Genomic DNA, 12,524 nt, shown 5'->3' with positions numbered 1-12,524 from the left:
GTGTTCCTTACGGTGACCTATGGTGTCTCTTGAGATTTACATTACCCTTAAAGGGGTACTCCAAGAATTTTACATGACTGTAAGTTTATAGCAGATAGTTACACTGCATCACATCCGGTGTCATTTGTCAATCACAGACATTTTACAAAATATATCCATTGCATTCTCTAACAAAACTGAGGACCAGAACATCCTGTCTGGTTCACTAGCGCTTTCCTTCAGCGAGCACCAGCGGTATCTCCGGTGCTCTGCTGCCCTCTTCTGGACAAAAGGTTGTGGCTACAAAAGAACAGTCTGAAATGAACATATCCACTTCAAGTGCATTCGTCTAATGCAGGATAATCCACAAACGCACAAATAAAGTGACAGTTAAATCAAGAGGCAAAAAACTGGCATTCGCTCAAAGTTTATTAAATAGACACATTGGAAAATAAAACTCTGTTACGATCCATAGCTTATTACAGCATTTGCATGTCTGCAAAGCAGCAGATGTGGAGGGAGGACACAAGCAACTAGGTGAAGGTTATATGTTGAGGATGATGATGACGACACCCAACAAACCAAGCAAAGACTATGATCTGTCACAGTCCTTTTCAATGAATCAAGATGCTGTGAGCAGAGTGTTAACCAGAGCCTGGTCAATGCAGTGCGACATCATGCCTAGGAAATGGCACAAACAGTCTCACTTGCTACTGATTTCCCAGTACAGGGAGTGACTTTTGCATTACCAAACTCATCTGCTGACGTTAAGCTTTCGTTAAAAAAATAAGATATCGGCCTGTTAACGTCGTCCATTTCCAGCATGACGCAGATCGATTACACACTTTCTCAAGTTTGTATTAACTATTCACTGTTAAGCTACTGGAAGCCCTTGCCTGATTCTGACTATTTGATCAGATTTCATACAAGCATGTTTTTTTTTTAATATTGATATTGAAGAACATTAGTATCCTGAGCTTTAGAGTCATGTGGTCTTGTTTCAGAGGAATTTCTACCTTGCCAAAAATAGAATTATGGACATACTGATTTACACAAACAAATTCAAACATTGTAAATGTACCATAAAATATTGCTTAATGGCAGCCTTGATAAAAAATGAAGAAGGAATTTGGTTATTAGCCATCAGTTATCCATATCGGTTGAACCAACTCTTGGAAAAACAGTCTTGCATGGATTAATGGATAATGGACGATTCAGATGGAGGAAATCTGTGCTGCATAATCAATGTGTTTAAGTGTCTTTTTTTTTTTTTTACCTTCTTGAATTTCACTTTTTTTTTCTTTTGAAACCATTACATTATGTGGTAGCAGATAATTCACCTGGCTATGTTTAGTGAAGCATTTAAGCTGAGTCGGCAAAATGTTGTTCGAAATGATATCAGAGCAGATGCACTGAGCACAGTTAGAGCACAGTCATGTTTGTGAAGGTTGTCTGGTGGAGCGTAATGTTCAAAACACTGGTGGTCAGGCAATGAAATTTTGGACTAAAGCTTGATTAGAGTATGAAAAGTGTGAGTACAAATATTTCAATATGGTTTTCATCTCTACAGCTTTGGTTGTTTGGTGAAAAACAACCATAATGCAATGATTATTATGCATAAGTTGCTTATTCTGGTTGACAGGTATAGTATGCTGTGAGAAAATACTGGTTCCTCTGTATTGCAATGTAAATCAATGTGTAGTTAATTAGCAGGGCTGTAAGTGCTCTTCACAGACCAACAGTATGTACAGAACTTTCAAAGCTTACAAATATCTAGTAAATCAAGTGAACTGTCCCTTTACTGACACGAGGGTTTTCTTCCACCCATCTACAACCAAATCTAGCCGACGGATGGTATAATTACCTGATTCTATGCAACACATCATTTGTTTAACCATTTAATTGCCCCGTTGCTTGAATCCAGTTTATTATTGCTGCCAAGAATACACATTTTATGAACTGAATTCTAAGTTCATAACAAAGTAAAAACAGAAGAAAGTGCGTTAAAGAATATTTTGACAACTAAAAATAAAACCAACACAACCAATATCATGCGTTGAGTCTTGTCTATGTGTCTACCACACATTTGTAGAATTATAACAACAAACATGTATGCAATAAACAGAGAATGAACATGTCAAATATCTTTTGAGGTTTTCTTCCGCATGAGGTTTGAGCCTTTGACATTACTCATACTGATATAATTTCGGCACGTTTGGCCTGCTGTCATAACTAATCTATTACTGTTAATTGTCTAGTGGAAACTAAATTTGCAAAAGACCCCAATTATCTAATGTGACATCGAGACATACTTAAAAACTTTCTGCATTACAGTGAAAGAGTGTGACAAGTGCAGTATGGTGTTCCTGATTTATAAGAGAGCTTTAAGAGTTTAGGGCTCCCCTGTATCCTATAGTTTCACAGCCTGTGTCCAGTGTCAGTGTTATATCTCACAAGTTCCTGACTGTGCTCCTGAGAGTGTGTATATCCCTTAAATCACACCTCTGGGATGCGTGAGCCTGCAAAGCAGCAATGCATTCTGTTTTCTGAAAACGTAAAAATTAAACAAATTGCTCTGTGAGTGATTAAGTTTGCAACAGACCTACAGTGCACATTGTTTTCCTGCACTTCGCCAGTTCTTCTGAGATGTCTTACCACACTGGGACTGCAGTGGCAAGTGTATCATTTCATTTTCTTCTGCAGTCAGCCACCAGATCTTACAGTCTGGATAACTGGTGGGTGTAAATGCCAGGTTGCTGTATCTGAACTGGCTGCAATGGAGACAACCTGAAACATGCCCCACACCTCTGATATAATTCTATTTTTTTTTCTTCCATAGGGAACAGCTTTCTCTCTCCACCTGCAGCACATTGTGCTTCCTTTTTATCTTCTATTGTGTCCACAGTGAGGGACACAGATGTCAGTGCGACCCCACTGGTGTCCAACCAGAGTCAAATGCTATTAGACTGGCAACACAGTGACTGACAGCTGATCCAGCACAGAGTGCTCTTTCCATGGGACAGTCGCTCATCATGCGGCCGGCGGTGCAGGATGTCTTCCTCAGGCTACCTTCTTTTGAGCCGAGACAACCTGGAGACATGGACACACAAGTGTTACTGATAGTCACAAAAAAACATGCTTTGGAAAAGACTTCTACAGATGTTAAAACATAACATAAAAATGATTGAGCTTTCTGGATAAAATTGTTTTTATTATCAGGTGTTTGTATCAACATCTGTTTGCCCTGTAAATTAACCACTGGGTTTACTACATAACATTGAATCTCAGCAACGTATTCTGAGCATGAAACAGAAAAAAACAAGTCATAAAAAACATAACTTCTTTCTTGCTTTGCTTACTTTTTCACCGATGTGTCTGTGTGACAGAAAGGCAACAACAGCATCCGATTGGAAGGATTTTTTCCCCACATCACTGACCAGGGAGTGTTCACGCTGACCCAACCTGCGCCGGACCTCTGCATCACCACCACCACCACCTCCTCCAAAAATGTCTTTTTCTTCCTCCGGAACGGCCTTGTCATTCAAGATAGCCTTCAAACACATCCAGCTCCGTGTCCGTGTCATAAGGGACAGAGGCAGGGTCGGACAGCACCCCGAGGTCCACCAGTGCCTGGTCCATGTCCTCAGGCAGAAATACTATCCCCACATTCAGGACGATGTACTCCATCAGAAAGGCATAGTAGAGGATCAAGACGTTCACAAAGAACAAGCCCAGATAAAACATATATGGAAGATCGTCCAAGAGCGATTCCACCGAATCTAGCTGGGCATAAATTTGGTGTGTCATAGAAAACAAAGACAGCCACGGTTTGACTTCTCGGGATTGTGCGAGGCCAGGATGTGGCGGACTCGAGTTTCTGGTGTCACCGCTAAAAATCTGTCTGGGGTGATGGGGCTGGGGCGTCCATTTCGCCTTGTCCCGACCTGCAACAATGTTTAAGGCGCAATTACTGAGTGGTTTCTATCTGTAGGGTCCAGAGGAAAACCACAAGAAAAGAGCTACACTTGAGGGATTAATGTTCATCGCTAATAATACCGACGGACAGTATCAAAATATCACGTTAGCTAGCTCAACGCATTCTTGACATTGGTTTCTTGGGTTTGCGGAATTCACGCCTTGCCAACTGGCTAGGGCTAAAAACAGTGACATGCAATGCTAGCATAAACAAACGCGAACATTTCTGGAAGCAAAGTACTCTTGTGAGTTTTCTTGTATACTCATCCGCACCTGGAAAAGCATTCATAAATACACGCTTCTGGCGATGTTTCTACAGCTAAAGGTCCCTTCTAACATTTTTGCCAAATGCATCAAAACACTCCTGACGACAAAGCGACAACTGAATCCTCGGCATGTGATTGGCTCACCGCTTAGCAGGCTCTCTTGTGATTGACCTTTAACGATATCAATCAACATACTGAGCTCCACCCCCTCCCCTTGCAGGATGTGTCGCGTGCTTTATTCGTCACTGCTAACGTAAGAAATTAATGTTGTAGTTTTATCCACTTGCTCTTGTGCGCCGTATTAAGTATCTGGTGTAGGGAAAGAACTACAACTCCCAAATAACACATCTATTGAAGCTGTTACGTAATGCCCCCCCCATCAGCGCTGCTATCGCCGCCTATCACCTTCTGTTTGCTAAGTAGCTATCTGTACGGGAAAGTGGGTGTAATGGATAGATGCGGACACTAACCTTAGCGAAATAACGCACCTGGCAAAACATTAGCCCCTTTAAAACCACAACCATGTTTGGCCGGTCACGGAGTTGGGTTGGAGGACAGGGGAGAACGAAAAACATCCACTCCTTGGACCATCTGAAGTGAGTAGCTAGCATTAGATAAGCTAACGTTAGCCTGTATGATACCCGGCTGAGAGCAACTGTCAGAGGTAACATTAGCTCACTTATTAACAGCTAAAACAACAGCAGCTAACTAACCGTAACTGTCCAGAGGTCCAGTCAGCTATAATTGCCTCTCCTGGCTGTGGCACCCCTATTCTGTTTGATAACGTGGATAGGCATATGAGCTAGCTTGTAATTGTTAGCTTTACAGTGGAAATCCACCCTAAAACTGAACTGCTGTCCCACACCCCAACAGGTGTACCAAAGTAACAAGAGAGTAGGGTGGATGTCAGGCACACTCAGTCTGCACACGCCCACAGAGTCCTGAGGTTTAACCAGGCCGAATAAGTAGAAACACTTGTGTGGGTGTACATTGTAGGGGCTTTCGTCTGGTGGTAATTACATTACCCTATTTGGAGATAATCCATCGACTCAAAATTAGAGGCCATATTTATGGGTTCATGGCAATTGTTTTGACAACCAGATGAGTTTCATTTTAATGCAATGTCTACAGTTGTCAATCAGACAATTTCTCTGCAATTTGTCTTTCCACTGATAGGTTTAATGAATTTTAGGTTTAAATTTTTACATATTCACAAATTAAAACTGAACTGTACATTTACCACTTTCTTCCTCACATTGTCTCTTCACTCATGTCTCTCCATCAGGTATATGTACCATGTGCTGACCAAAAACACCACAGTAACAGACCACAACCGAAATCTATTGGTGGAGACCATCCGCTCCATCACAGAGATCCTCATCTGGGGGGACCAGAATGACAGCTCTGTGTTTGAGTAAGTCCCAGTCAATGTCCTCATATCAAACCCCTCAGATTTGACATAAAGTGCAGATGTGATGTACATGGGAATTAAAGTGACAGCTTTGTATTTACTTGCAATATCTTTTCATGTAGAGATGGTTTGTTAATTTTGTTTATAACCTCACATCTATGCATTTGAACAGATGTACACTTGTAAACTAATGAACAGTGCATTTGTCTTGATGCAACGTCTTGATGTCAGCTACGGAAGATTGCTCCTCATTGATTTTTACAAATTATTTTTGATCAGCTGACCTGGAAATCTTTGAACAAACAAACTTTGACTTGCTTTGACTAACAAAAAAGGATAATCCTACTCCACTTTAATCTCAATGGTAATTTTATAGTTCTACCCCCACCTTCTTTCTCTATAGCAACATTGCTAAGAACCGAGCCACTACGCTGTCCTTCTCTCTGACTGCAAACCATTCAAAGCTAAGCAAAACAGTGTGTGTATCAAAGACAGTTCTGCTTTGCTTCCTGTCATGCTGACTCTGCACTCAGTAGAAGAGTGTAAAAATGTTTTGTGCTCTTAAGATGCAGTTTTACTTTTCAAGAGATGAATCTATTACTCTTGAAATGCGTTTCAATCTATTAGCTGCTCAAGCATTTCGAGAGTTTCTTGGGAAACCATAGTGTTTTGTTCTTAATCAGAAGTAGCCATGTCTGGCTTTATAATCTGAAACAGGAAACAGATTTGAAGAGCAGAGAAGAGCAGAAAAGCCACAGAGGATGTTGGTGCTATCAGGAAACCCTTACAATAAACATAGACATTAATGGTCCCTTTATAATTTTCTAGACTAGGAGCTATTTGATATTTTGTTTCATTGCCTATAGAACTTAACAGTTTTTTTCAGAGTTGAACTGACATGTCGTGTTATATGTCGTGATCATGATGCAGTAGAAGAGAAGCATTCTTTATTTTGAATTGTAAATTATAACTATATATTTCCAGATCAAGTCATGATCAATCCTGTGTGTGTTTGTGTGTGCACTCCTGCATGTGTTCAGCTTCTTCCTGGAGAAGAACATGTTTGCCTTCTTCCTGAACATCCTACGTCAGAAGTCGGGACGCTACGTCTGTGTCCAGCTCCTCCAGACCCTCAACATTCTGTTTGAGAACATCAGCCATGAGACGTCATTATGTAAGCCTTTGGTTCTACACTGATCAACTGAAAAAATGAAAGTATGATGTATTGCAATGCAGTAAACTAGCCCTGCAAAAAATCCCAACATTTTTTGAGAGTATTTTTTTAAGACTGCTGCTTTACTTGGTATGTTTTGAGGCTGTGTTAGTTTTATGAACACTTTTCAATATAATGCACCACCATTATGTGTTATTTATTGTATAGTTTTTCTAGTGTGTAGTGTGTGTAGATGTGTTTGTGCATGTTTTTTGATGAGTTATGCAAGCTGAACAATGCAAGGCGGGTTACACTGCCTTTCTTTGTTGAAATATACAATGCATAGCAGCCTGCAGCATTTTTTGTTGTTGCTGGATAACGGACGACTCAGCAGATGATATACTGTCATTTATACAGTGGGCTGATATCTTTTATAAACTGAGCAAGGTTTGAATTTCGATAAATTGTAGATGCGCTCCATAGTAATATAGTGTCAACAGGAATAACATTCACTGTATACAGAAGTTCGAGCTCATCATTGATATAATAACAGTAGAGCAAAAATGAAACAAGCATAGTGAAGCTATCCAGCCTCAGCTGTAGATGCTTAGTGTGTTCCCTTACAAACGTCTTCCATTGCTACAATGTTTTCCATGTGAACAAGCCTGATCAGGTTGTTTATTAACCTCTCCTCTCCTGCTCAGATTACCTCCTATCGAACAACCACGTGAACTCCATCATCGTCCACAAGTTTGACTTCTCAGACGAGGAGATCATGGCCTACTATATCTCCTTCCTCAAGACCCTGTCACTCAAACTCAACAACCACACGGTGCACTTCTTCTACAATGAGGTGAGGCCTCGATGAGGTGAGGGATGGGGTGTAAGAGCGAAGAAAGAGGGATGGAAAGGATGGTGAAACATAGAGGATCTATGATTCAGTGTCAACAACCCTTACTGTGCACTCTATGTGAAAAAGAGGAAGGAAAGAAGAGATGAAAGATGAGATGAGTGGCTGAGAATGAAGAGAGTTAGTGATTGAAACGATAAGTAAAAGTAAAAGATAAATGAGGAGGCTGTTACTGAAACTGTGCAACTTTAATACTATTTATATCTCAAAGTTGCATAAAATTATTTTATGTACATCATTGTTGTGTCCAAAAAAATCTACATCCAGTCAATAGATAAAAAGAAATCCAGATGTTGATCTTTCACTTGAATTTTGTGCCAGTCCTGCTTGTACTTATCAGGCCACAACCATCTGCCAGTCGTGGTCAGGCTGCACATTTCCTATGTCAAAACTTCAGCTTCCTGTAACGATTGGTTGATCATGCAGATCTTGTGCACAACAGGCGTCTTTCTCTGCTTTAGCTGATACAAACAAATAAGTGTTGATGTTACCTTCATTTGAGGGAATGTTTTATTTATTATAGTAAAGCCAAAGAATGGCCATTGTGTTCACAACGAGACCTTGTTTCTCTTAAATGGAGTTTCAAAGCTGTTGTTATTCTTTATTCAAAAAATATATAATATCATCATCAATTGTGTGTGTTTGTGGTAATGGATGGTAATGCCAAAGGCTACTGAACACCTGAATAATCCCGGATGATGTTGTTGCCCTTCATTGTTTCAGCAGTATCTGTAGTCCTTTTATTGGCTTGTGTGTGCTGGGGAAAGTTATTGGTGTACTGTCGATGGTAGCTTTACACCTGAAGCCAAAACCAGACCCAATGTGTAGATCTGAGAACCTGTGTAGTTAAATCATCTATAATATTTATATAATTTACTTTGTTATTTATTTCTGGATATAGAATCTTACAGGGTAGGTTCATACTTTTGTTGTCTTAACACAATTCTCACATATCCACATGTACATTGAAACAGTTTGTGCCTGCTGTAATCATTCCTTCTGTCCTGTTGTTAAAAGATCACTTCCTGACATACCCCCAGTGAGAGAGATGTAGATGGTAGAGAAAAGTTATAATTTATTTTTACACAGAACAAAAACTTTGGATTTTGTAGGCCTTCACTTACATTAGAAGCACGTTATGAATGGATCTCCATTTAGCCAGAATCAACAGGAGGAATGATTACGGCAAACTAAAACTGCTTCAGTCTACATACAGTATGGGCACCTGACCATTGTTGTCAGACTTGAAAAATTTAAGAAACTAAGCTGGTATTAGCCAGTCTGATGGTAAAACTCTTTTAAAATGCCAGTGAAAGTCATCACAACCTTTTCTTTCTTCAGAATTTACCATAGCAACAGGTCATATTTATAATTCATCTCTCACTTCATTTATTATAATGAATTTATAAGTTGGTGATTTATTGTTTGTTACCCTCCAGAGGGCGCCATTGGATAGCTGTTGAATTTGGTCTCTTCTGTTCCTGTCAGATCTACACATGTCACATATATAAAATTAGAGTGGGTTTGGGTTCGGTGTCAGGGTCAGATTTCTTCATTTGCTGTGACCTCAGGGTGACTGTTTACTCTCTGACCCTCAACTGTGAATGGTTGGAGGTCGCAGTGACTGAGGAATGGTTGGGTAGAGGATCGGGCACTGGCACAGAGAGAGATGACTGTAAGATGCAGAGTTGCCGGTTCATCATACCCAGATTACTAAATGCAGCATTCTGGTATGTTAATACATGATGAGCACTGTCGCTATTAGATTGTTTGGAACAAATGTCCCTTTACATTTACATTTACTCATTTGGCAGACGCTTTTAATCCAAAGTGACTTTTACTTGAGACTAATAATTTATAAAAAATGCAAATTCTTTAATGAGTCAGACATTCATGATGAATTCTGTAGGATTTGTATTGGTCCACAAGCTTCGGTCTTCTTTATTATCATGTGGTCTTAAACACCTCAGATTAACTTTGACTTTTATTATTTGCCCAGTCTGTATTTTTGTGCAAAATAATTAAGCCCTTTCTTGTTAAAATGCTATACTGCCCACATGGCAGCCTACGTGCTCTCTCTCTCTCCCTGACTGTTTGTGGCCTGAGCCCCGGCGGCACAATGCCGTGCCTTGCTCACCGGCGCCCCCTCTCTGTCTCCCACACACAGCACACTAATGACTTTGCCCTGTACACCGAGGCCATTAAGTTTTTCAACCACCCTGAAAGCATGGTCCGCATCGCAGTCCGCACCATCACACTCAACGTCTACAAAGGTGAGTGCCAGGAACTCGCATGCGCACATGCTAACCATGCACACACGTACGCATACACACACGCACACACACTCACTCATGGGATGTTGAGACTGCCTGCCGTCTCTCTTTGTACTCTCTTCTTCTTGCTGCTGCTTCTGGTGCATGAGCATGACTAACAGGTAACGCTGTGACAAACACACACAAGTACACAGTCTGCTGAATTTTGGCCTGAAATGTGTTGTTGCCTTCTACTGTAAGTGATAAAACATCAGTCTGAATAAAAGAGAATGTAATGTAGTCCAAATATTACCTTTTAATGTATCATTTAACACTTTTTGTTAAGTTTTCCAAAGGTGCTGCAACTAATCTGTTCATATTTACAGCACCGTATTAAGAGTCAAAGAATTTCAAATGTCTCTAAGTGGCACTTAGAGCAGCTACAAGTGTTTCTTGCTTTTTTATCGCAATAGAGTGATATCCCAGACAGCAGGTCTACAACACAGACTGGAAATTCAGTAAATATTTACTTATAACTTGACAGATGAAAGCTGTTAACCCCTAACACTCATCTGACATGGCAGAGTTATATAAAATATGTAGAAATATTTTAAATTCATTCAGATTCTCGGGATCTTGTACGCACAAGCCACTCAAGCCACTTTCGTCATTATATCAGTAACATCTGCTTTTTGTTTAAACATTTTCCCTTGCTTCTGTGTGCAGTCATAAGGATATTCACCCATGATTGTTTTTTTTAAGTTTACTCACAAATCACAGCTGCAATCTATTGATTGTCTTGTCATTATGATCTTCTCTTGTATTATTCTTGTTAACTCCTGCTAAGTTACTGTCATTACTTTTATACTTATGTCATAAGATTGAGATGTGGTTAGTCCTTTATTTGTCCCACACTGGGGAAATTTGCAGTCATGCAGCAGCAAAGTGGACAGTAAAAAATATCAAATACTAAAAATTAAAAAAAGATAAATAATAGATAATGATGTTCAAGTATGTTCAGGTCAAATATTTAAATAAATCAAAAATAGCTGAAATTTATTGCAGTTGGTGTATGTTAGGTATTGCACATGGTGAGTTTGTCAGACATAATGAATTCAGAAGTTAGTTGTCATAATTCAACCACATATAAATCAGCAGGCACGTTTTTTTTGCTAGTATAGCATAACCACAAGGTTCAGCATCACCGCTTCACTGATCTCACATTCGCATATCTACTAACTGGAAATGAGCTAATTCTTTAGCAACACTAGCCAGCATGCAAATGGTGAAATCCTCTCACCAGTAAATCTGTTGGGCATTAGCACTGCAAGTATTTCAAGCTACAGTAAATGTTGAGTCTGCAGAATGCAGCAGCAGTACAGCAGTGACGCTGTGGGTCCGTAAACAGCAGGATGGTTCCGATGGCTGCGTTGCTTTGTGCACTGTGCTGTGTCAGCCTCTGCTTCTCCTTCCTGCCACCTCTCTGCGCTCCTCGAGGCCTCGGAGCTGGTTGCTGTCACTGCTGGGGAGGCGGGTGGTGCTTTGGATGGGTTTCCTCTCACATCACGCTTCTCTTCACTATATATAACATAACATTGCCCCAACATACAGTCACTGCAGCACATCAACTACGGCTTCCTGTCTGTCTATGTACTTGAATGTCTCGTTCTGCATGTAACACTTACTGTACTGTACAACCTCGGTTTCTTACATTGTCTGTAAAGTCTTGACTGTGTTACTCCCAAAAGTGACGTCATTACATTTGGCACAACTGACTTTTACCACAGTAGAAATACAAGTCATTAATGAAGTAACTTAGTGGTGTGGGGAATACTGTATATCATTGCTGGGTTGGCCATTGGCTATGCTATAGTAAGGAATCTGTCTAAGAGGGAAGCATCAACTCACTGCCGCAACCCTGACTGGTGGTAAAGGATACTACACTGCTGAAATGTAGAATATTAATTACATTGTGATTTTATGCAAGTGAAAGGCAAGGGAAGTTTATTTTTATAGCGCAGTTGGAAGTGCTGTACAGAAGATAAAAAGACATACAGATATAAAAGCTGCGATTTATTGTGGGGAAAAGTATTAAAATAATAATGGAAAAATAATTCATCTTTTTTTTAAATTAATCCATGATGTTTTCGGCATCATAATGTTAAACATGTCACTGTTTGATGCTTCCTACTGATTCCTTGGGACATTGCACTGCAACAAATGACAACCTGGAAAAGGATTTTATTCAGCATCGAGACTAATTAAGAGAGTGTCAATATATTTCAGTCCAGTTATGCTACCGCATTAGGTTTTTATTTCTGGTAATGTTACTTGTTTAATGGCACTTCCGCGGTGCAGTGATTAAATGGTATTTGAGAGGGTTTCATGTGTTAAGATGTCAAACATAATCAGCTTTTTTTTGTTTCGTGTTGACATTTTACAAAGAAAATACATTGCAAAAATTCTGAAATAAGTGCAAGCGTCACGGTGACGTACGTATATATTCCTTTTCCTTGTGTACCATTGTTTGCAGTTTGTTTGTTAAGATACCTACAGGGTCCTTCCCAACCACCACCAC

General features: G+C 40.0%; 2 protein-coding genes across 4 annotated transcripts in view; one reads left to right on the top strand and one right to left on the bottom strand.

Annotated features, from left to right (window-relative positions):
- Positions 1 to 390: 390 nt before the first annotated feature.
- On the bottom strand, positions 391 to 4,361 carry dexi (Dexi homolog (mouse)). Its single transcript, XM_023397137.2, has 3 exons — positions 4,228 to 4,361; positions 3,339 to 3,923; positions 391 to 3,069 (listed from the first exon to the last, which is right to left on the bottom strand). The coding sequence occupies exons 1-2, from the start codon at positions 4,241 to 4,243 to the stop codon at positions 3,517 to 3,519; spliced, it is 423 nt and encodes a 140-aa protein (XP_023252905.1). The 5' UTR covers positions 4,244 to 4,361; the 3' UTR covers positions 391 to 3,069; positions 3,339 to 3,516.
- A 268-nt stretch (positions 4,362 to 4,629) lies between these two features.
- clec16a (C-type lectin domain containing 16A) overlaps positions 4,630 to 12,524 on the top strand; it is a 41,590-nt gene continuing 33,695 nt past the window's right edge. For all 3 annotated transcript variants that reach the window (XM_087171419.1, XM_087171420.1, XM_087171418.1), the window contains exons 1-5: positions 4,630 to 4,816; positions 5,506 to 5,634; positions 6,672 to 6,805; positions 7,489 to 7,637; positions 9,862 to 9,967. In XM_087171419.1, the coding sequence (XP_087027545.1) occupies positions 4,743 to 4,816; positions 5,506 to 5,634; positions 6,672 to 6,805; positions 7,489 to 7,637; positions 9,862 to 9,967 (592 nt within the window). In that variant the 5' untranslated portion in view covers positions 4,630 to 4,742. The remainder of the gene's footprint in view (positions 4,817 to 5,505; positions 5,635 to 6,671; positions 6,806 to 7,488; positions 7,638 to 9,861; positions 9,968 to 12,524) is intronic.

The sequence above is a fragment of the Seriola lalandi genome, unplaced genomic scaffold (assembly GCF_002814215.2).
Source record: "Seriola lalandi dorsalis isolate HSWRI2012SDOR001 ecotype SW California unplaced genomic scaffold, Sedor1 jcf7180002054997, whole genome shotgun sequence".
In the NCBI taxonomy this organism is placed as follows: domain Eukaryota; kingdom Metazoa; phylum Chordata; class Actinopteri; order Carangiformes; family Carangidae; genus Seriola; species Seriola lalandi.
This window is presented reverse-complemented; position numbering and strand designations above follow the sequence as displayed.